Source organism: Akebia trifoliata, chromosome 7 (assembly GCF_017979445.1).
Source record: "Akebia trifoliata isolate Shusen 1 chromosome 7, ASM1797944v1, whole genome shotgun sequence".
Classification (NCBI taxonomy): domain Eukaryota; kingdom Viridiplantae; phylum Streptophyta; class Magnoliopsida; order Ranunculales; family Lardizabalaceae; genus Akebia; species Akebia trifoliata.
In genome coordinates this window covers 23,485,881-23,507,464 of record NC_141381.1, presented here as the reverse complement: position 1 = coordinate 23,507,464, position 21,584 = coordinate 23,485,881, and the positions used below count along the sequence as shown (strand labels likewise).

Genomic DNA, 21,584 nt, shown 5'->3' with positions numbered 1-21,584 from the left:
GGCTACACTGCCTTCGTTGAACATTGTGATGACATGGTAATGCACAAATAGCCATAAATTTACTTCCTCACAGTTTAAACACGTGTCCAATGAAGGAAGTCCAGAATTTTCATATATTTAATGCTAAAAAGTGTTGTTTTTTTTTTCCCCTGAAATCTAAATTTTAACAAAATAAAATAAAATCAATCCATTCTAAAATTTTTAACTCAATAAGAAGTGGAATAAAAATAATGGTGGGCCGTGTTTATGTTGAGTCTCCCTCGTCATTACGAATTGGGGTCCAAGGTGGTTGAGCTGAGTAAAAAATCTTTCTGGCAATACTTGGAAAGTGATGGGTTACGTGGGAGATTGATTGCAACCAATTAGTATCATATATCCGATTTGAGTCTTCAATGGATCCAAACCAGACGCTATCACAACTGGATCAGGTCTAGGAATATGATAAAGAGGGTTTAAAGACCATGGATATAATGTGTATACCGGATACAAAATATATATATATATATATATATATATATTGTTGGATCATGGATCAGTCTTAGAAATTAGGCCTAATGAATATATAATGACATTTTATGAGGTTAATTACAACATGTGAAAATACTTGATATTCGGCCTCGCGCGTTGAATTGGACCAACGAATTGGTCCTAGTCGAAAATGTAGTTGATGGCTCCAAGGCCATCGAATTATAATGTATAAATTCGACAGCTCTCAACCGTAGAAATCTGGGAACTGATGATGACTATGACAGCTTTAGGCCATCAAATTTTTGTTGAGTAGAAACAGAGTTATTTAGGGCCCGTGTGGATATAAGAGCCAGAAATACTTAAAACATAAGTACTTTCATAAGTACTTTTTGAAGTACTGTCTGGAGTAGGTGGATAAATGTTGTGTATGTGGATGCAAGTTCTGAAAAGTACTGTCAGAAGTACTTTTGATAGAGTTTTGTGTTTGGAAACTATTTTGAATTCTGTTAAAATGATCAAAATGCCCTTATAAGTATTAGTTTCTATTTTTAACATTATAACTCAATAAATTATTCTTCAAAAGAAATAAAAGTTATTGTTTTTAGCCATAAAAACTAATATAAACACCCAACAATTATAAACAAATAGAAGATATTGTGAGCAAATATATACAACCACTAAAAATATGATAAAGCTTTCACCACATCAATGGATAGTAAATTTGTGTGTAATTGTTCACATCAATCTTGTAATAAGAAAATTTCAACTATGGTTGGAATGTTCATAGATAAATCATTGAGTAAGCAATTGGGGGAGGTAAAAATCCAAATTCAAATGCTACACTAAAAGGCTACTACCACATCAATGGATAATAATAAAATATTAATTAATTGCATTTTTGAGGATATGCTTATAATTTTCAAATTTATGAGGGGCATACTTGTCCCAAATGCTATATCAAAAAGCTACCACCACAGCAATGGATAATAATATAGTATTACTGCAATTGCATTTTTGAGGGTATGTTTTTAATTTTCAAAATTTATGAGGGGTATACTTGTCTCAAATGTTACACCAAAATGCTACAACCATATCAATGGATAGTAATATAATATTATTCCAATTGCCTTTTTGAGGGTAGGTTTGTAATTTTCAAAATTTATGAGAGGCATACTTGTCCTAATCCCGTTATTTTGACAATGTCACTACAAAATATAAGGTATTTAGAGGCGGTTTTAAACTGCCTCCAATTTCGACTAAACCGCCTCCAATATATTTAAGGGCGGTTTAGTCAAACCGCCCACTATAGTGGCGTCGCTGATTCCTTTTAGTGGCCGACTAAGGGCGGTTTTAAAACCGCCTCTAAATAATGATTTAAGGGCGTTTTTTATATTTTTAGAGGCAGTTTTAAAACCGCCTCTAATAATAATAATTTAATGGCGGTTTAAAAACCGCCTCTAAAGAATATGATTTAAGGGCGGTTCTTATATTTTAGAGGCTATTTGAAAACCGCCTCTAATAATAATAATTTAAGGGCAGTTTTAAAACCGCCTCTAAATATTGTTATTTAAGGGCGACTTTTATATTTTAGAGGCAATTTGAAAACCGCCCCTAATAACAAATTAGTTTTAAAAAAAAAAAAACAACATTAGAGGCAGTTCAAAACCGCCTCTAATGTTGTAAAAAAAAATAATAAAATATTCATTCCAAAATAAAACCCACAATTATATAAAGAAAAAGAACTGCTATTAACACTACAAATTTCACTTATTACTTGTTTATAAAAAAATACCACAACTTGTAATGAATATTTTACCAAACATAAATTACAATATACCAAACATGCATCTACGAAATCGAAAAACAAATTACGCATTCATGAATATTTTCACTATAAAAAAAAGAGACAACTCTATGAATTATAAACAAATGTGATATGTTTCTTGGATTTAGTTTGCACTTGAAGCCAATCATCTCTCATACTCCACCCCATCTCCATGCTCACTCTAGCAAAATAAAATGATAAAGCCATAAATCATGTGCAACCAAAACATACCTTAGAATATGTCGTTTGCAATGATCTCATGGATGGCATACAACATGAAGGGATTAAAATTAACCTTTTTCTGGATCTTTCTATCCATGGTATCCACGTCAACATAATAACCAGATTGATAAATCTGATCTCGTACCTATGAAAATATAATAGGAAAGAACATCGATATCAGTAGACTTCTGAATTGTACACATAATAAGAGTCAAAGAATATCAATTAGTATAACAATGAGACTAAGGAACTCTAGAGCATTAAATTGTTCATACTTATTGAAGCCACAACTACAATTAGCCTTTCTAAAGTTTTCAAATCATAAATTGATATTCATTACAAATAAATTATACAAGTTTAAAAAAATTATAAATAAAAGTAAACAGTTTACAGGCAAAACATGCACTGGAGGTCTTCTTACACCAGTCCAACTAGTGAATGTTATCAAGGAAAACTAATAAAGCTAAGAATACATTTTGGCTATCAATGTATGTATATATAGCCAAACTATTAAGTGACTCCTCTTAGTTGCAGTGCACATGGTTGAGATTTCTCAGACACAAGAGGGCCACTTTCCTCTATAGTTCTAGAAGTATTGCAAGCATACACTCAACATATGCTAGGATGGCCCGGTATGTCATAACTGGTCTCTCCCTCTTAGTTTCATCTTCTGCCGAGTAAGACAAATAGAAACGAGAATGTTTATTTTCAATATCAATAAGAAAACACATCGAAAGGGCTATCGTAAAAAAGTGGACCAAATGATCTCCCATTGAAATAGTGATCCATGCCTCGAACACAATTGCAGTCAAGTTCACTAAACTTCATAGCATAATATTCTGAGATTACAAATATACCTAAAACAAAACTATAAATAGCAAGGATATGCAAGAGGAGAAAAAAATATACAAGAACTCACTTCAAGATAAACCTTTGCATGCTAGTGGCATACAAACATTAGTTTCTTTTGGAAATTTGTAATTGCAAAGAAGCGGATCTTTGGCATAATTTATAAACTTGATCAGCAACTTTTGAAAGTTCTTTCTTTTATAAGGGGGGAGGGTGGGGTATGTCCATATTATGTTTAAATTTGGCATGAGAGCATGTTTATAAAATAACGCATATACATCAGGGCATTCAGTGACTTCACCCTGTAATAGGCTTGTAATATAGGTCAGAATATCTGAACAGGGGTAGTTTTAAACCTCTATTTGTTCAGAAATCATCAGAAACCATAGTAGCTTATGAATAAAAAATTATTGTACTAGTAAAAAAATATTTTTGATTTGAACTTGAAATTAGAAAATAAGACACCATATCATATAAGTCCATGTGTGTGAATATATAATGCCTAACTGAACCCCACAAAATGCATTTATAATTTATAATTTATAATTACATATGTACATTATAAGACTATTATGTGAAGGTTCCCGTTTGGTAGTTGGGTTAAAGTCTCTGGATGTCGATACCATGACCTAGATTAAAAAACCAACTCCACTTGTTACTGAAAAGTAATCTCGCTTGCCTAGCAATAATAATAATAATAATGACTATCATGTGTAAAGTAAAATGTGTCTTTCCTACCTGCGCACACAAAATGCTTTATGTAAGTACCATAACCATAATCATGTGATTTGTATAAGTAGATTGATCAGATATGTACTTCAGCGTGAACATATGCTATTAAACTTTTCTATCAACTTTTTAATCCAAAGAAAATCCATATTTTGAAATAATAATAATGACTATCATGTGTAAAGTAAAATGTTTCATTCTTTAAAAGGTCATTGACTATCATGTGAAAAGTAAAATGTGTCTCTCCAATGTTTCCACAACATTATCTTTGAAGAATGAAACATAATCAGACAATGACCTTTTAAACATTGCAAAAGGCTCCCAGAGAGCAAGGGCTTACCTTCTAGATTTCCCTTGAGATAAACTAAAAGCAAAGTCTGGAACCTAATTAATAACCAAAGCAGAAAAAGAAACATCACATCAAGGTAAATAATAAAGGCTTATTGCAAAACCCATGAACAAACACATGAAAAAACTTATACAAGTGTGTGTGTGTGTGTGTGTGCGTGGGGGGGCACATGATCCTGCACACAAACATATACATCAATTCACTTGCAAGACAAATGCACTGACACAAAGTATAAAACTGACAAAAAATTAGTCCAAAGAAGTTAAAAATGAATAGGAGATACAAGTGACTGAGAAACCTGAAACATAAATAAATTAGATGAAAAATGCAAAAATTAAAAAAAGGAACAATAAAAAAAAAGAAAGAAAGAAGAAAAGAAACCACTCAAATTATGTTGAGAAAGGTGAACCCCATGTTGGTTCAATCACATTCCCCATGATTTGCGGGGCTTGCTTTAAAGGAAACAAGCTAGTCAACCATGATTAATATTGTAGGCAGGAGGGTTGATGTAGTGCATTTGGCATATCTGTTCTGAAAAATATCAACACGCAACCATGTTAACAAGTTGCCAAACTTCTCTTTGAGACACTAATTTAATGACTATCCAATGTTATGGTCAGTTATGGATCTTCTAATCTACAATTTGATTTTTTTGCTAAAGGGTTTTTCATTCCCTCATATTTTGGTGTTCAATGTTAACCTCGCTAGCAATATCAAGCATGGTTGTAAAAATAGATCTATGAGAATGAAACGTTAGTTTTCAGCCAAACAACTGATACTATGATAATTATAAAAGATTTTTTCATAGGTATATCATATTAAGAGATGGTTTGGTCATGGCAGTTTGGTGGAAAATTTTAAAACCCAAGAGGAAGATTTAAACGGATGGATCAAGGTAGTGAAAACAGATTTAAAGACACTTGAATTAACAAAATACATAGCTTTCGACATAATTGAATGGAGGAATAGGATCCATTTAGCCAATCCTAGGCATTTGGGATAAAGGCTTATGATCATGATGACATAGTGTCAACATTGCCATACTCAATTTCTGGACTCACTTTAACAGAGTACTTGTACCCAGAGAGTTGGGGGTTCGGATGGATAAAACTCCTAGATTCATACCAAAACCAAGCAACCTTAGCCGAACACATCTTGTTTCTACCATAAATGCTTTTGTATTCTTGTTGGTTTGATATCACGCAAGCTCTTGGGATCAATATAGGAGGAAGCTACTAGTGTCGTGTAGGAAGGAAACTAGAATATGCAAAGCAGTTACATTAACAGTAGCTGGGAGGGCAGCATATGGAAACAATACAAAAGCATCTACTTGTATAAATAAAATATAAGAGAAAAGAGAACAATGAATAAATAGAACAGTGCCTTCAAATTAAAGCAAGGCATAGAAAAATTGGTGATTACTACTCTTCAGTCTCAGAAAAGGATTGTACCAATTGAAGAGCATTGGAATGGGAGAATTTCGGTGGGAGCGTCATGAGTGGATGATCCCCACTCACCTTCAGCGACGCCATCCCCAAAGTATATCCTAAAGCTCTTGAAACAGGAACAGCAACTGCATTGCCAATTTGACGGTATCTGCCCAAGACCAAACACCACTCCAAATATGATCATCGGCCTTTTCCATTAAATGAAGATAATTATTTGCATGTTTGTCAAATCCCATGAAGAAAAGTTGGCTAATTGAGCACTTTTATCATTTGGACTATTTGTAATTTCTAATATTTTCAATTTATAGGGAGCAAATTTCAGGGACCTCCCTGGAGTAATTGTTGGACCTGATAATGTTGTTCAATTGGATCCAAAAATGGAGCGGTTGCTATTACCATCTAGAAAGCCATTGGTGCGAGATTTGGTGATATTTGACTTTTTAGTTTTGAATTTGGTGCACATGCCAACAATTTAGAAAATTATTATTTTCTACATAAATGAAAGAGAGGGAAAGCAAATACGAAAAACGAATGTGCTGTAGTGAATAACCTGTAGTGTTGTGCATTAGAATTTCCTCTTTAATGCATAAAAAGCACTGATATCTATCTTGGTCCATAAAATGCACCATCCCCTTCATTTATCTGTACAATACAACTCCAAATAATTTCACAGGAAGTTGTTCTAGAGGAAGAGAGCGGGATAGGAAATAGAGATTAAATTCCAAAAGAAAAATAATATGACTCAAAAAGGCATCCATTCTTGATGATAATTACATTTTAATAAATGCTAAAATACTTAACCCTAACAGCAATTTTATAATATAGTGTCCATTTCTCCAATTTAGGGATCTTTTCTTTAACCAAAACAAAATTAACATCTGTAATTGCAGCAAGAATCACAACTCCTAAACATCATCACACTCCTAAATATATAATAACTCTCATATCTACCGCATCTCTAAGAGCAACAACTAGTGTTTTGTTTTTTGCTAATATTGTCAGTTCTTACTTCTAGTTACGAAGGCTCTGAATAATGAACCTTAACCTCGGGACATTCATCTCACCTTTACTATTACTTGTACCTGTGGTTGGGGATGACAAATCCTCTCCCAATGCCTTGCTTGCATGCCTGATAGTATTTTTCAGGCATTGGAAATACCTTGAGATGGTCTTGAAAGCTAACGTGGTGTAAGGTGTAGCAGTACTGAGACACACTACAGTTTCAAAGGAGAACACTACCATTTGCATTTGTTGTTAGTAATGCTTGTACCTTCTGCAAACCTTTAGAGAGCACAGCAAGGGTGGACAGTCACCAAAACAGATTTGGAACCATGAAAATAAATTGAGATGCTACTATGATCCTCTATCTAGCTAAACATGAAATGCACAATACATGGATAAAAAATTGAAGCTTCAAACAATACTCTGCAGTTTATGACGAAGCGCTTGAGGAAATTGCTAATCTAATAGCACATATTATTGATAATAGAGTTTAGAATAGCCTTCATTAACAACAATATAAACATTCTAATATGGAAAAAAGAACAATACATTAAACATTGTGACCATATTAAGATACAGGGGATACTAGTGAATTCAATTTGGACTAGTGTGACAATTACTTTAGCTGTAGTGCTGGTTCAGCACTGAATTAAAGTTAGATAAGACTGGTTGTAGTGTCATGAGCCAGGCCACTTGATAATTGTAACAGTAATTTGGCAACACTTCATCAGTAGAGGATGACAACTATTTGGAGTTAGGATTTTGGATTTTGGCCGGGAAAAGTAACAAAAAAGTAGTGGTGGATATCCTATTATCCAAAAATTCATTCCCCTTAGGTGGTCCAATTTACTTATGGATAAGTTTTTCTATGTTTTATACAAAAATAATTCAAAAAGGTGCAAGATTCCTTTTTGTGGAAATGTCTAAATGATTCTAAAGGAGGAATCAACAATACCATTTTTCAGTAACTTGAAAACTAGCTACTGTTCAATGTTCCATAATTTATTCTTAGACCATTCATTCCCCAACTAATAAACACCCAACTTGTTTGCTTCACTGAGCAATAAGAAAAGTTATAAACATCTTTCACCCACACAATGTCATCAAAACCTCAAGAGGCTTGAATGATCTCCTGGCAAATGACAAACCACTCAAATTCCTTATGGATCATACTGAGGAATAACCTCGTTATATTAATTGAAAGAGTTATCTTATAGAAAACCTTGAAGTTGTGGTAGTGATTATAGGATGAAAAGATTCTAACTCATTTGCTATACAGACTGAAAAGAAAGCAGTGCTATCCTACAGTCATGCAACACCCAATTATTCATCTCTAGGCATAATTTTAACTCCTTCATACCTAGCTATGGTAGATGCCTTAATCAGTCCCACACTCACATTACTTTTACTACACAATTCCAACATTAGCTTCTTGTGTTTAATTTGCCTAGGATTCTGAATGTTCACGGTTATACACTTTTTTTTCTTAAATATTTTACCCAAATTGTTCAATAAACATTTAAGCAACATATTCATGTGTTAACACACCCTTTATTAATACTTCAGAAATACCAAAGACCAAAAATTTTGACAAATCTTGTTCTAGGATTTTTTATGTTTCATGTGAAACCAAATTGAAAAAAAAAATTATAACGACGACTATAAATGAGACTGCCAATAAAAATGTACCTCAAGACTTTATCTTCTTAGCTATATTATTCAACTTCAACCTACGATGAGGATGCAAGGATAAAAATACCGCCTTTAAAGCACTACATTTGGTTCAATAAAAAATAAACTTCTAAAATAGACATGAAAAACATAAACCAAAGCAAAGCAAAGCAAAAGCAAAGAAATCAAACCTTCTCCTTCCCGATAGAAACCTTAAAAAACATGTTTGTCGGTGCAGGAAGTTCAACTGAGATGATCTCTTCTCAATATTAAAATTTTGGAAAATGAAATTTAGTGTTCAAGGATCCGTTGCCACACCGTAATCAAAAGTACATCATTCTTTTATTAAAATCCTAGCTATAAAAATGAGAGATTAGGTTAGGTTTGAAACTAAAACAAAGATAAAATCAAAACTATATAAATTAGGATTTTGGTTTGAAATCAAACCAAAAATCGAATCAACACTATAGAAATTAGGGTTTCGATTTGAAATTCATTATCAAACCTAATAAAAGTTTCGATAACAAAAAAAAAAATAAACCAAAACTTGATGAACCCTAGTACCAAAACAAACAAAGATTATATAGAGAGAGAGAGAGAGATAGATAGAGACCAATAGTTAAAACGCACAGATCTGAAGAAATAATAAATAAATATCACTGTGTTAGATAGATAGGTCTACCACTAGAACAGATTGAGAGCTCGAAAAAAGAAAAAAATGGAAAAAAGAAAAAAAAAAAACCTGATGAAACTTCAGCTTGAACAGATCGAGAGAGGGCGCGATTTTGAGAGGGAGAGAGGGTAGATTGAAAAGAATCGCGCCAAAAGCCCCGTTGATCTGGATTTTGTGGCGTTTTTCCAATAAACGCCCTCATTGATCTGATTTGAGCGGCGTTTTTCGAAAAACGTCTCTGTTGGTCTGAAATTTGAGGCATTTTCCTTATAACCGCCGGTGTGTAAACGCCTCCAATCAGTCTCCGTTGAAGATATTCTTTGTTTTTCACGGCGTTTCTGACGAAATCGCCTCCAAAAACCCTTTCATTGCCTTATCTCGACGTTTCCACCAAACCGCCCAAAAAAAGCGCCTCTAAAAGCCCTAATTTTTGTAGTGTGTTTTGTGGCTCCATGCAAGAGTAGTTTAGAGAAGTAGCACCATCGGTACTCCGTGAAAAAGCACTAAAATGACTCCACAGTAAAATAGTTCTTTCCAGGAGTTATTTATCCAAACACCTTTAAAGTGCTTCTGACTCTCCGCAAAAGTTAGAATTACTTAGAAAAGTCAATCCACACAGGCCCTTAGCTTCTATTTCTCAAGACTATGCCCAAAATGGTCTTCAACCTGCACCTGCCAAATCTCTCTACCCACATCCAATCTCATCCACTCATACAATCACATCTACACTAATTAGCTTTCATTTTGAACTATGATTTTTGTTGGATATTTTTCTGGGAGGGTAGCGGTAATATTTTGAATGGGAAGCTACACTACGACTGTTGGATAAAAAATTGTATGTATACATTGTTATTTCATATATCTATAGGCATTAAAATTTAAACGGGTCCCCATCGTTTTCTAAATTAACGAAAGTCCCTTAAATTAAAATTGGGGCTATTAATTGGGACGAGCCACATATGGTTTGGATTTGGGCTTTCGTAGATAAAGCCCATGATCTAAATAAAAATCAAGTGATCCACACATTAAATATTGGGCCATACACCAAAACAAATGAGTTTGGTCCAATAATGATCCATAAAATCCTTAAAATTGGATTTGGATAAATTTAACCTTTTAAATAAATCAATTAAACCTCTTTAAGTTGGGGTATAATTGGCAAATTAAATTACCTTTAAGTCTATAAATACAAGAGTTTCTCTCATTGAGAAGGGATGTAGATCACTTTCTCTCAGAAGACAAAAGCTTTCCTTCTAAAGAAGAAGAAGCTCTCAAGCCTTCCTCCAAAGACAAAGCAAAAGTTCTTCAAAGATTCAGACTCTGACCAAAAAGAAGATCAAACATAAAGTCCTTCTCTAGAAGTCAAGGAAACATTTTCAACCGATAAAGCTCGAAGTCCGAAGAAAAGAAAATCTACAGAAGCCTTTACAGAAGATCAAATACGCAGCAAAGCCATCACCCAAGCAACTTTCTCAGCCGATAAAGCACGAAGTCCGGAAAGAAGAAAAACTACGTATGTCATCGTCACTATTTTGTACTTGACTATTAATTAAAGGAATCTTTGAGATCTGTATCTCCTTTTTTATATCAAAAATCAATAAAATCATTTGCGATCATATTTCATGACTCTCGAGGTAGATCTGTAGAAATTTATTGTCGACAATATCAATCTCGTGTCCTCTTTAATATATTTTGGATGTAGGTGACGGATGTGAAAAATAAATAAAAAGATTATTTTCCAAAAATCTTATGGTAATTTTTTTTAAATCAAATATTATTACCGACGGTTTTAAAAGTGCTGATAATTCAGTGTATCTTTTTGTAAGTTATTAGCGGTGTCTTTATAAACACCAGTAATAGTTTTAATAAATTATTAGTGAAGTTATAATACAATTAGGCACAATGTGTGTACGCCTCTAATTTCGTAAAAAATGCTTGTGAATAGTATCAATAACAACGACTTTTAAACACAGATGAATGGTGCCAATAGCGGTGGCTTGTAAAATGCCGGTGTATGAATTAGCGACATGGGCATTACAAGCATTTTTTATAAGCATCGTTGTTACATTCATCGGCGTTTGTGTAGAATTTCTGGCATTTTCGAAACACCACTAAAAGGCTTTTTTCTTGTAGTGGTATTTGATCTTTTGATTTCCACATGATCATCAGATTTATTTTATTTTTAGATTATTCAATTATTTATGTAATTATACCGATTTAATATGATAAAACACATAAAAGTGATGGCATAAGACAAATGCAACATTATTTGTTAATTATGGTACAAAAATAATTAGGAATAGAGACTTGTTGGGGTGACATAGGATTTACTAGGATTCTCACAATTCTGACGTGGAGATGCATACATATTCGTAGATGATTTTTACACATATCGCAAAGTAATACATTTATGGTTATGTGCACATCACACGTCAGAATTGTGAGAATTGCAGTAAAATGATACATTTTTTGGATGGTGGTAGACCTTTTTTTGTATACAATTTCTTTGGATACTATAATTATCTTTCGTATTTTATCTACAAATAAATTGTATAGCAATGGGATGAGGGGTGTTGTTATCTTTAAAAAAATTAATATTCATATTTTGAAGGTGTACATTTTAATGTCCATAGTATAAAAAGTGGGAATCAAAATACTGGTGAAATGTACTATGTTCATGTGGGATTTCCCTCCTCTTTATGATTTGAGGCCCATGTAGTTGAGTTGAGAAAAAGATTTCTCCATTTCTACTTGGAAAGTGACTGGTTAAGTGAGAGATTGATTTCCACCTAATTACTTCATTGCATATTCTTTCTCCAATATAAAAATGACTGAGGGAGTTCTTTTGGCTTTCTTCTTTTACTCTGTACACCCACAAGAGAAGAAGAAATAGTAGGGGTGCCAAGTGAGCCAGCTGGGTTAGGGTTCAATCAAGCCCAACCAAGCATACCCATTAGAAGCCCTACATACCCAACTTTTTCCTTAAATCATGTTATTAACTACAAGAATTGTTTGTTGATGATTGAATCCATCTAATTAGTGAAGATACTTTGTAATCCAAGATTTGTTTTTTCATGATTTGTCCACTAACTTTGCTTTGAGATGATTTTTATAACCTCATTATTTATACAGTGAAAGTTTATTACTAGACTAGGCCCAAAGATTTTTCTCGTCAGATTGAAGGACATGAAAATTGCTTTGTTTGCATTATTTTGGTTCTAATTTTTTTATAATTTTGTTTAGGAAAGACTAGTATGAAAGAAAGCTACGAGACACCAAGTTCATTTACGATGTTCATCCTCCAAAAGCATTACTCAACAACTTTGAACTGAAAATGGGGACTGGAAAAAATCTCTTTAATTAGTAATGTCTATCAAAACTAATGTCATAGGAGCCTTCATAATTAGATTTCACAGGATCATTTCACAGACTAAAAATTTAGACCAAATTCAGTTCAATTTGGTAACAATCGAATTAGATATGGTTGATTTCAGTATCAAATCCAATTGAGTCTCAAATAGCTCCGAACCAGATCCTTTTACAATCGGATCGAATGTGATAAGTATGGTTTAAAGAACCAAGAGAAAATAAAATACACAATGCATATGTCTTAACTTAATCATCTGCTTAATGATTCCATGGGTCCTTACTAAACTTGATAATAGTTGATCCAGAACCTAAATCCAAATCCTAAATTATTGGATCATCCGTAATAATTAGGCCAAACAAATATATAATGATATTTTATGGGATTAATTTGTGTTATAATCTTCATACTGACCTTAATCAACAAATTGGGCAGATGATACTTAATTCACTAACACACAATAAATTAACAAACTGACACTGAAGAACTTGTACGATAGTCTGCTTTTATTAATAATGGAAGGCAGTTAGTTAGGCGAACTTCTTGGTACCATTTCCATTAATGATCTTCTGATCGTGTGCTTCCTTTTCCGAAATGCTTGGTTTGATAACAAATAGAATTCGAAAAAACCATTCAACTATCTCGGGGACGAATATCTTGCATAAGGCCAAAATCCTGAACCAGGATGGATCCGTTATGTATCGGTCTCCCTTGCATACACCATTGACAATGGTCTTTGCAGATTCTCCCACTCCTCTAACTGGGAATATGCCAACAACAGCCTGCAAATTTCCACACACATTAACCAATGATACCCAAATGTGACACTAATTATTCTAATACCCGATGCTCTTGAATACTGCTGTATGCCCATAAGAATGTAAAGACATATTTATGGATGATGCATATTGATATATGATTAGTTAAAATATGAACTTTATTTTACACATGGTTATGAATTTCTCTTTTGTTGCATATGTTTGGTGTTACTTGGAATAATGTAGCTAAATATCAAGCTTAATTTACATAAAGGCGTGAGCATGCTCAAAATGGATGGTATGTTCATTTCAATTAATCAAAACTGACTCTATGGTATATCTCATCCTTGGGTTGTGAATGGGTGGATAAAGGCGATAAAAGACTTATTCAATTGGGAAATTCACCACATTTTTGGAGAAGGAAACAAAATTGAGGATACTCTAGCACATGAGGGTTCTAAATCTAGATCTCATATATCTTCTGCTCCGAAATTGATCTTCCTCCATCAACAAGGAAGGTCATTTTGGGGGACTTCATTGGAATGCCCGGCCCCCATTATATATGTATCCAGAGCGCCCCACATTGGTGATATTGGTATAAGTACACAACTTGTACACCCAAACCCTAATATTGTGTAAAATATTATTGACTTGTTTGTATTCGACACATAAACTTATCTATGAATTTTGATCTAAGCAAAACATTGATGGGATCAGTTTGGGGCTAAGTGTTAACAAGTACTATAAACAGCGTTGACTAGGAGAAAAATGTTGCTAGTTCGAGAAACTTTCATCTAAATATTAATTTGAAGAGAACTTATGTTATCCTAGGTTTTTTTTCATCCTAATCAACAACATAAATTACAATATAATATCGATACAATGACCCCTCCCTCTATCAGAGGCATTTTGTTCGGGTGTATGTGTGTGTGTGTGGACATATGTGTGTGTTTCCAGACATATATAGTGGTGTAAGAGTCAGCGAATAAACCTAAACCGCACATGTACACATGTATCTGTGCCAGCTAGTTTAGTTAGTAAAGTCTTTGGGTGATAATAATGAACTCATTAAAAATAGTCTTACCGATCAAAAATAAATAAATAAATAAACATAATAGAGTTTCTAGGAAAAGTTAGGGTAGTCACCAAACATTTTTGAATTTCAAATCCACTTTACAATCTAATTCCTTACATTTTTAATACAAGATTTATCTAGGTGATGATAATAATAATACATAATATGAAATATTAATAATATAAATATCATTTTTTATATTTCAATAAGAAATATATATATCTATGTTTGATAATTGAAAATCTGTTTGTTAGATAATTAATTTAAATGTCTAGCAAAAATATAACTAAACATAACATTTTTAATAACTTTCTTTAAATATTGTTAAACATTACAAAATTTTATTTATTAAGCATATCAATTCAAATTTTTCTTTCTATACATTATCATTTTATATTTAAAGTTATTTCTAAATTTTCCAATTATGTTACATTCTGACACCAACAAAGAAAAATAATAAAAAGAATAAGCATAGAAATAGGATATTATAAAATAAAATAAAATTGTAAAAAACTGAAAAATGTGAGGCAAGTGTTTAGGTCAAAAGGGTAAGCCTTTAGTTGTACTGAGCCCTTGAGACCAAGGCGTCGCATTCAGTTATTTTTACATTTGTTTATTGTGTCTCGAGGCCTTTTTTTTTAATAAGCATCATCTTGGGGGCACATCTGAAACCATTAATGGTGACAAAATGAACTAAACAAAACATCAAGTGAAGTGTGAAAGCTTACATTTCTCTTATCAGGATCAATTTCAACTGCACCATCCATGGATAGGTGTTTGCCTTGAGCCATCTCAGATTCAGTAAACCCTGGAGATACGATAGTGATATTGATCGATGAACCCAATTCAACTCTGAGTGTATCGAAGAAATTTATCATCGCTGCTTTACTAGCCTGAAAACATAAATTCGAAAGAGGAAATAATCAAATTAAACACAAAATGTAACAAAATTTGATTTAGATAGATTTGATGAGATATATTACACCATAGATGCTGATATCAGGTCCATACAACCATCCCGCGAGCGAAGCAATGACGATGATCCTTCCTTTGCTCTTTTTGAGGTGAGGAATCGCGAAATGAGTGGGATAAATTGATCCCCAAAAGTTAATATCCTTAACAATAAAAAAGAACCAATTAAACCCACCCTATAATTAATTTGTTTAATCAGGCAATTAAACATCACAAACTTTTGAAACAAGTTGAAGTTGTTGTTGATGGATTACCATCAAGGGTAATGAATTGGTAATGTTGGTTGCCTCTTCAAAGTAATAGGCACTAACTATCCCAGCATTATTCACTAAATGATCCACTGTAAAATACACACAAACTTCTCAACATTAATTTTAGATCTAAATATTCAAAATTTACTATAAAAAGATATGATTGTTTCTTGGACTTACACCGCCCGAAGTGTTTCACTGTTTCATCGATAAAACGTTTGCAATCTTCGACTTTAGAAACATCAGCACAAGCAACCAAAACATCAGGAGATCCAAGTTTACGAGCCTTATCAGCGACTTCTTGAAGGCGTTTCTCTCTTCGTGCAACGAGGACTAGACAAGCCCCTCTCTTAGCATACTCGTAGGCAAGGTTCTGTAAAAAAAAAATCAGATAAAATTGATAAATTATTACCAAAGAAACAGATATGAGCAGTAGAGAAATTAGAATGAAAATTTTAATTAATTATGTACCTCGCCAATGCCGGAAGAAGCACCCGTGATGGCAACAACCTTTCCTGTCATATCTTCCATGGTGAAGGCTCTTATGATGAAGATAACAAACTTGTAGATGAAGTAAGGAGGTATGGCTACAAGTAAAGAGACAAGAAGGATGGGAGGAAGCACCAAATCCATGACCATGTGAATCAACTCCATGATTGTGAGTTGTGAGTTGTGACACACACACACAGATAGAGATAGAGATAGAGAGAGTGAACAAATAGAGTAGGTCGTTGTGAGGATTATATACCCGGGAACATTGAGAGATCCAACAAATAGCTAAGCAATCTGAATGACACTTGTGAGAGGGACTTCAATTTTTTTTTTTTTTTTTTTGTCAGATGGGATTCGGATCCACACACCGAACCACCACCACCTGTCATCGAGTGCTGTCACTGAGAAGTATTAAATTTGGAAGAACCGTAGATCTGCACTCAACCGGATACACGCCTCCACTTCCCCCATAAAAAATTGTATCTTGAGGGAATTGTGTATCCCGAGGAGAGCAGATCAACGGTTCTCAAACTTATCATGTCAGGTAGTCGATTGAGTATGCCAAGTGGAGTAATCAGATTATCACCACTCAATTTGAAAAATGCTGAAGTGACGTTGAAATATTATATCGTTTCAGACATTACTGAAGTAGATGTGTGTACATAATCATAGACACTTTTCATCTAGAAACGAGTGAGAAGCATCTATGGTTCTGTCCAAACCAATGTGTAAAACGATGTCCATTGGAGTGTTTCTCCAGCACTAAATTTTAGGGGAAATTCTCAGTGAGGGAGTGAAAAATTTTTAATTTCCCAAACATTGATTATTCCTTTTGGAATTAAAACATTTTGATTGAAGTGAGCAAAAAGTTTCCCATCTCATAAAATAGTGAATATGTTTTCCCAGTCTACTACTAAATTTTTTGCCTACTGTAATTGAAATAATTTCAATTCATATTTTGATAAAATTGTCAAAATATATTTAAGGGTTATAATTTTATTTTGTTTTATTTAATGATTCCCGTTAGATAGTGGATCGGACCTATATTTGGGTAAAAGCCCAGTCCATAAACCGTTGTCCAAGGATTAATTCCAAGATACGTGCTACGTCCACACATTACACGCACCAGATAAGTGAAGGTGTGCCCTCATGGGTGGCACTTGAGGAATTAATGCTCATATTAGATATTGTACTCACGACCTATCAATCATTTATCTGTTCAAAATTGCCATTGAGCTAACCCCTCAAGGATAAGGATTATAAATTATTGGGTCTAGTTACCTTGACTTTAGATGTGTGACTCAAGAAATAACATAACCCAACATCCAATGATAGTAATTTTATGTGTATCCCAATATACATGTCCAGAGACGATATTGTCTTGGGGAGACTTTCCAACCTTGAATTTTGTGTTTATCATGTTAAATTCTTGTGTTATTTCTTTAGTCAATGGAACCCAAACCTATTTTATTTTAATTCAAGTATCCTTTTATTTTTATTTTATCATCGATCCACGATCTCTTTAATCTTCTTCTCGGTATGTTAGATTCTTCAGCTTGTACATTCCTTTTATGATCCATTTTGTTGCGTAACAAAGTAATCTCATTGTTTTTTTCACTTTACTCCTTGTAGGGACTATCAATAACAAAAGTCCCTGACTCTAGAAAAATATAACAATGCAATAATATACATTCTTTGGTATAAACTTTGATGATGATATCACTTGTTGGAGTTACATCTACACTTTCATGAACTTAGTTATTTTTAGTTTTATTGCTTTTAAATTTTCCACTAATCATCCCAGCATTGTATCCTCTATATTTAATCTATGGATAACTTATTTTTTAATTGTCATAATTTAGTTCAATAAAGCATAGTCAATCTTCTTTCTTCATTTTTTAAATCAATAACCCTATTTTTAATGAGTTTAATAACTTGATGTTAAGAGGATTTGAACCTAAGTATGTGGTATCATCACTCAAAGAATTTACCAATTAAGCTAACTGACACCTGTAAGCATAGTCAATTTTACTTTTGTCAAGAATTTCTCTTTAAAGGATAAGGGACAACACTGAGAACCATACATTTACCTTAACCAACCAATTCTATTGGAATGAGACAGTTTTTCGTCAATATATCCATCCTTATAATGGATAATATAACCTAAGTAAAGAAAATTGTTATTTTAATTCATTCCATGGTCAATAATTTTTATAAGGAAAATACTTCACTACCTAGGTTGGACATTGGTCCAACATTGAGTTGACCTGACAGTGCATGAAGAACTGTTGATTTTTTAACTTGTATCACGAGAAAAAAAAATTATATAATTATCTGTGCATTGTCAAATCAACTCAATGTTGGACCCTCTAACAATGTACCACAACTCTTTTTATTATTGTTCTTCTCTGATGAACAAGTAGCTGGTTTTTAGTGTAATAGGACCAAACACAGCTAAAAATTAATAGGTAGTTGGGAACAAAATAATAATATAAACCACACCCATACTATAGACTTGAATGTATTTGTGTTTCTTTTATGAGTCGTGCTGGGGTGACACAGGATTTACTGTGATTCACAATTCTGACATGGAGATGCATACATAACCATAAATAATTTTTACTTGTATCACAAGGAAACATATCTATGGTAATGTTCACATCTCATGTTAGACTTGTGAGAATCGCAGTAAATACCCTGTGTCATTCCAGTATTTTCCTTCTTTTATATCCTCTAGTACACAGCACGAGGAATCGAAAATACTTAGCTTGCCATTATGACTCCCTCATCTTCTTCCTTTATTTCAACCACATGTTTGTGACCTACTTTCATCCGTCAACTTAATTGCATGAACATCGGGATGTAGAAATTAATGTAGTAAATGTGTAACTTATTACATCATTAATAGTTCTTCATCTACTTCAACTGCTGGTCCATTGGTTGTGTGTTTGCCACGTTTCATCCTTGATTCTACTTGCAATTGTTGTCCCTATACCTAAGACAAAATCAATTGATTTTAGCTTTTGAAAAAACATTTAATTTGTCAACTTCTAAATTTAATTACTGATGTGATCAGTGGTCATAAGTGGACCAGGTCCACCATTTGATTGATAAGTACTTTGGAGTTTAAACTTGGGTTCTTAAATTAAATGTAAGAATTGCAACCATATAATCTACTTAAACTTCGACAAAATCTCCTTAATGAGAAAACCATGATGGGGAAATTACAAAAACCGACACATAGTAAAGATTTCGAAGGAAAAAGCTTTGAAGGATTCCTCTCCATTGGATTCCACGTGGCATTTCGAAGGAGTTATTTAAAATTTTTGCAGAAATGTAAGGACATGAAATAAATAAATAAATAAATGCCACGTGTTTTATAATGAAGAGGATTCATTCGAAATTTGAAGTGGACTTGGACTCGATTTCAATCCTTACTGTAGTGGTTTTGCTCAAATGGATTACTACATCAGAAATTCAAAACCACAAAAACTAAGATAAAAAAAATATTTACTTTTGAACAGAAATCCAATATATTGAAAATGGACGGCTGTCAAGCTTCCACTTACTCCTAAACTTAAAAATAAAATTCAATGGTGAAAAATAAATTTTTTTTTTTTAAATTCATAAAAATTTGTCCCCTATAACCCTGAAATATAAAATCATGTTTTTGGATGTCAATATGTGAACTCAAAGACTTATGGTAAAGGTGAAAACCTTACTTAGTAAGGTTAAGAAACTCAAACAAAAGCACTTTCCTGATTTAGTAAGGAAAAAGGGCCTTACTAAAGTTCATCCACCATCAAATCAAAAACTCAAGATTTGTAGTAAATCTTGAGCTTTTATTTTGTTGGTGGATGAATTGTAGTAAAGCTAGTCCGACTCAAAACCGAAATTAGTCTCATATAATTTTTGAATATTTATCAAAAACATGTGTAATCTTTTTTATATTGAATTATTAATTTTTCCAAAATATTTATCAAAGATCATTTAATTGAATTTATTTTCTTACAATTTATTCATATGAACTTAATTTAACAAGTAATGGAGATCAATATGGTAATAATTGAAGTACGATGTATAATAGAAGATTCGGTAAGAAATTAATTCTTTTTTCCTATTGCATTTACTAAGAGACCTTATATGACAAGATTTGAGTTGTGGGAGATTGGATCTGGACTCAATGCAAGTAACATTGCTTTCGATAGCTACAGCCTACCAAGTTCATTAAATCTCCATCAACCAACCTATAGAGAATGAAAAACACTAGCGTCAACCCAGGGACTCCCGAGATGCTAGGGATTCCCGAGGAAAAATGTATCTATAAAAGAATATGTTAATCTTTATGGATACATAAAGAATATGTTATATATATATTTTCCTCTTATCTCAATTGTTTATTTGATGGAGAGACTTCGACAGTTAAATTGTTTACCTCTCAATGCACGCTCGCACAAACACACACAAAAGGAGATTTATGATCTTATGTATCCCGAGAAAATGATCTATGATTCTGTTGGGGTGGGGGGGCGTCAGGAAATCATTAGTGAAGAAGTTTGTTTTTTGAGTCGTTCTAGACCGACTTCATTAGACACTCCACTCAGCACTGTGATGACATGGCAGTGCGTAGACAGCCATAGATTGTTTTCCTCGATATACAAGAAAAAATCTACAATTCTCAATGCACTATCACGTCAAGTGCACTGTCCAACAAAGTTAGTTCAGCATTTTTCTTATTTCTACCCAAGACCAGCAAGAAGATTACGACCCAACAAAAGTCCACAATTTTAAAGCTTTGTCGAATCGACTCAAAACTGGACTGAGTTAACTTGAATTGGTTTGACTTGATGGTGAATGGTTCAAGTCACATTAGAAAATAGGTCGAATTATTTGGAGTGCTACATAGGTCCAAATGACACCTCAACCCTATGGATTTCACCGTCTAGATTGGATTCGTAAAATAAAATCTAAAAAGAAAAATATTTTTCCATCAGATCTTGATTTTAAAAATAGACAATCATTGAAGTCTCAAATTTAAAAATTAAATCCAACCAAAATGCATTTTTTCACAATTTCTTTCCAGTGTTTATAAAATTTTGTACTATCCGTCCATCTGACATCCGATCATGATTTTGGGTGTCACATAGAGATGCGATCCATATAGATAGATAGTCATTTGATCTACGTAATCTCATCACAAAAATTATTTATTTACTTTAAAATACTAAAAATTATTTATAAAATTAAAAGTCCAACGAGCCTCACTAAATTAATAAGGATTTCACCCTTATTAGGGGTCCATGGGCTTAACTTTTGGCATCCAAAATTATGATTTGATGCTTGAAGACAGTAGAGGATAAAATTTTATGAACTTTAAGAAAACAAAGTTATTTTTCATGGTTTAATTTTTATTTTAAATTTGGAGTTAGGTGG

The 21,584-nt window shown here is 33.1% G+C and overlaps 2 protein-coding genes across 29 annotated transcripts; both read right to left on the bottom strand.

The window, feature by feature from the left end:
• Positions 1-2,254: 2,254 nt before the first annotated feature.
• Positions 2,255-9,673, bottom strand: LOC147398449 (uncharacterized). Of its 28 annotated transcripts, none has more exons than XM_086447650.1 (8): positions 9,306-9,673; positions 8,755-9,197; positions 8,582-8,622; positions 6,973-7,171; positions 5,894-6,038; positions 4,017-4,102; positions 2,589-2,660; positions 2,255-2,474 (listed from the first exon to the last, which is right to left on the bottom strand). In XM_086447650.1, exons 4-8 carry the CDS (start codon positions 7,038-7,040, stop codon positions 2,381-2,383), a joined length of 465 nt encoding a protein of 154 aa, XP_086303776.1. In that variant the 5' UTR covers positions 7,041-7,171; positions 8,582-8,622; positions 8,755-9,197; positions 9,306-9,673; the 3' UTR covers positions 2,255-2,380. The 28 variants fall into 28 exon arrangements, 8 of the variants coding, with proteins under 8 accessions (XP_086303776.1, XP_086303774.1, XP_086303775.1 ...); XR_015179883.1 differs by adding an exon at positions 4,434-4,477 and having other exon boundaries at positions 2,258-2,474; positions 8,582-9,197; positions 9,306-9,672; XR_015179895.1 differs by adding exons at positions 6,239-6,326; positions 6,441-6,532 and having other exon boundaries at positions 2,283-2,474; positions 2,589-4,477; positions 6,955-7,171; positions 8,582-9,197; positions 9,306-9,657.
• Positions 9,674-12,966: 3,293 nt separating this feature from the next.
• Positions 12,967-16,733, bottom strand: LOC147398448 (11-beta-hydroxysteroid dehydrogenase A-like). Its single transcript, XM_086447647.1, has 6 exons — positions 16,131-16,733; positions 15,840-16,032; positions 15,663-15,748; positions 15,420-15,551; positions 15,165-15,329; positions 12,967-13,385 (listed from the first exon to the last, which is right to left on the bottom strand). Exons 1-6 carry the CDS (start codon positions 16,311-16,313, stop codon positions 13,134-13,136), a joined length of 1,011 nt encoding a protein of 336 aa, XP_086303773.1. The 5' UTR covers positions 16,314-16,733; the 3' UTR covers positions 12,967-13,133.
• Positions 16,734-21,584: the final 4,851 nt, after the last annotated feature.

What these genes read in the sequence shown, in the direction of transcription:
- LOC147398449 (XM_086447648.1), bottom strand. Translation starts at nt 7,040, where the DNA reads ATGCCTGAAAAATACTATCAGGCATGCAAGCAAGGCATTGGGAGAGGA. An exon ending in ATTCCAATGCTCTTCAATTG is followed by an intron (nt 4,103 to 5,893) that starts GTACAATCCTTT and finishes TTGTGTGCGCAG; the next exon opens with GTAGGAAAGACACATTTTAC. An exon ending in AGATTACTTTTCAGTAACAA is followed by an intron (nt 2,661 to 4,016) that starts GTGGAGTTGGTT and finishes ATATTTTCATAG; the next exon opens with GTACGAGATCAGATTTATCA.
- LOC147398448 (XM_086447647.1), bottom strand. Translation starts at nt 16,313, where the DNA reads ATGGAGTTGATTCACATGGTCATGGATTTGGTGCTTCCTCCCATCCTT. An exon ending in AGTGAAACACTTCGGGCGGT is followed by an intron (nt 15,749 to 15,839) that starts GTAAGTCCAAGA and finishes TGTATTTTACAG; the next exon opens with TGGATCATTTAGTGAATAAT. An exon ending in CTGATATCAGCATCTATGGT is followed by an intron (nt 15,330 to 15,419) that starts GTAATATATCTC and finishes TTATGTTTTCAG; the next exon opens with GCTAGTAAAGCAGCGATGAT.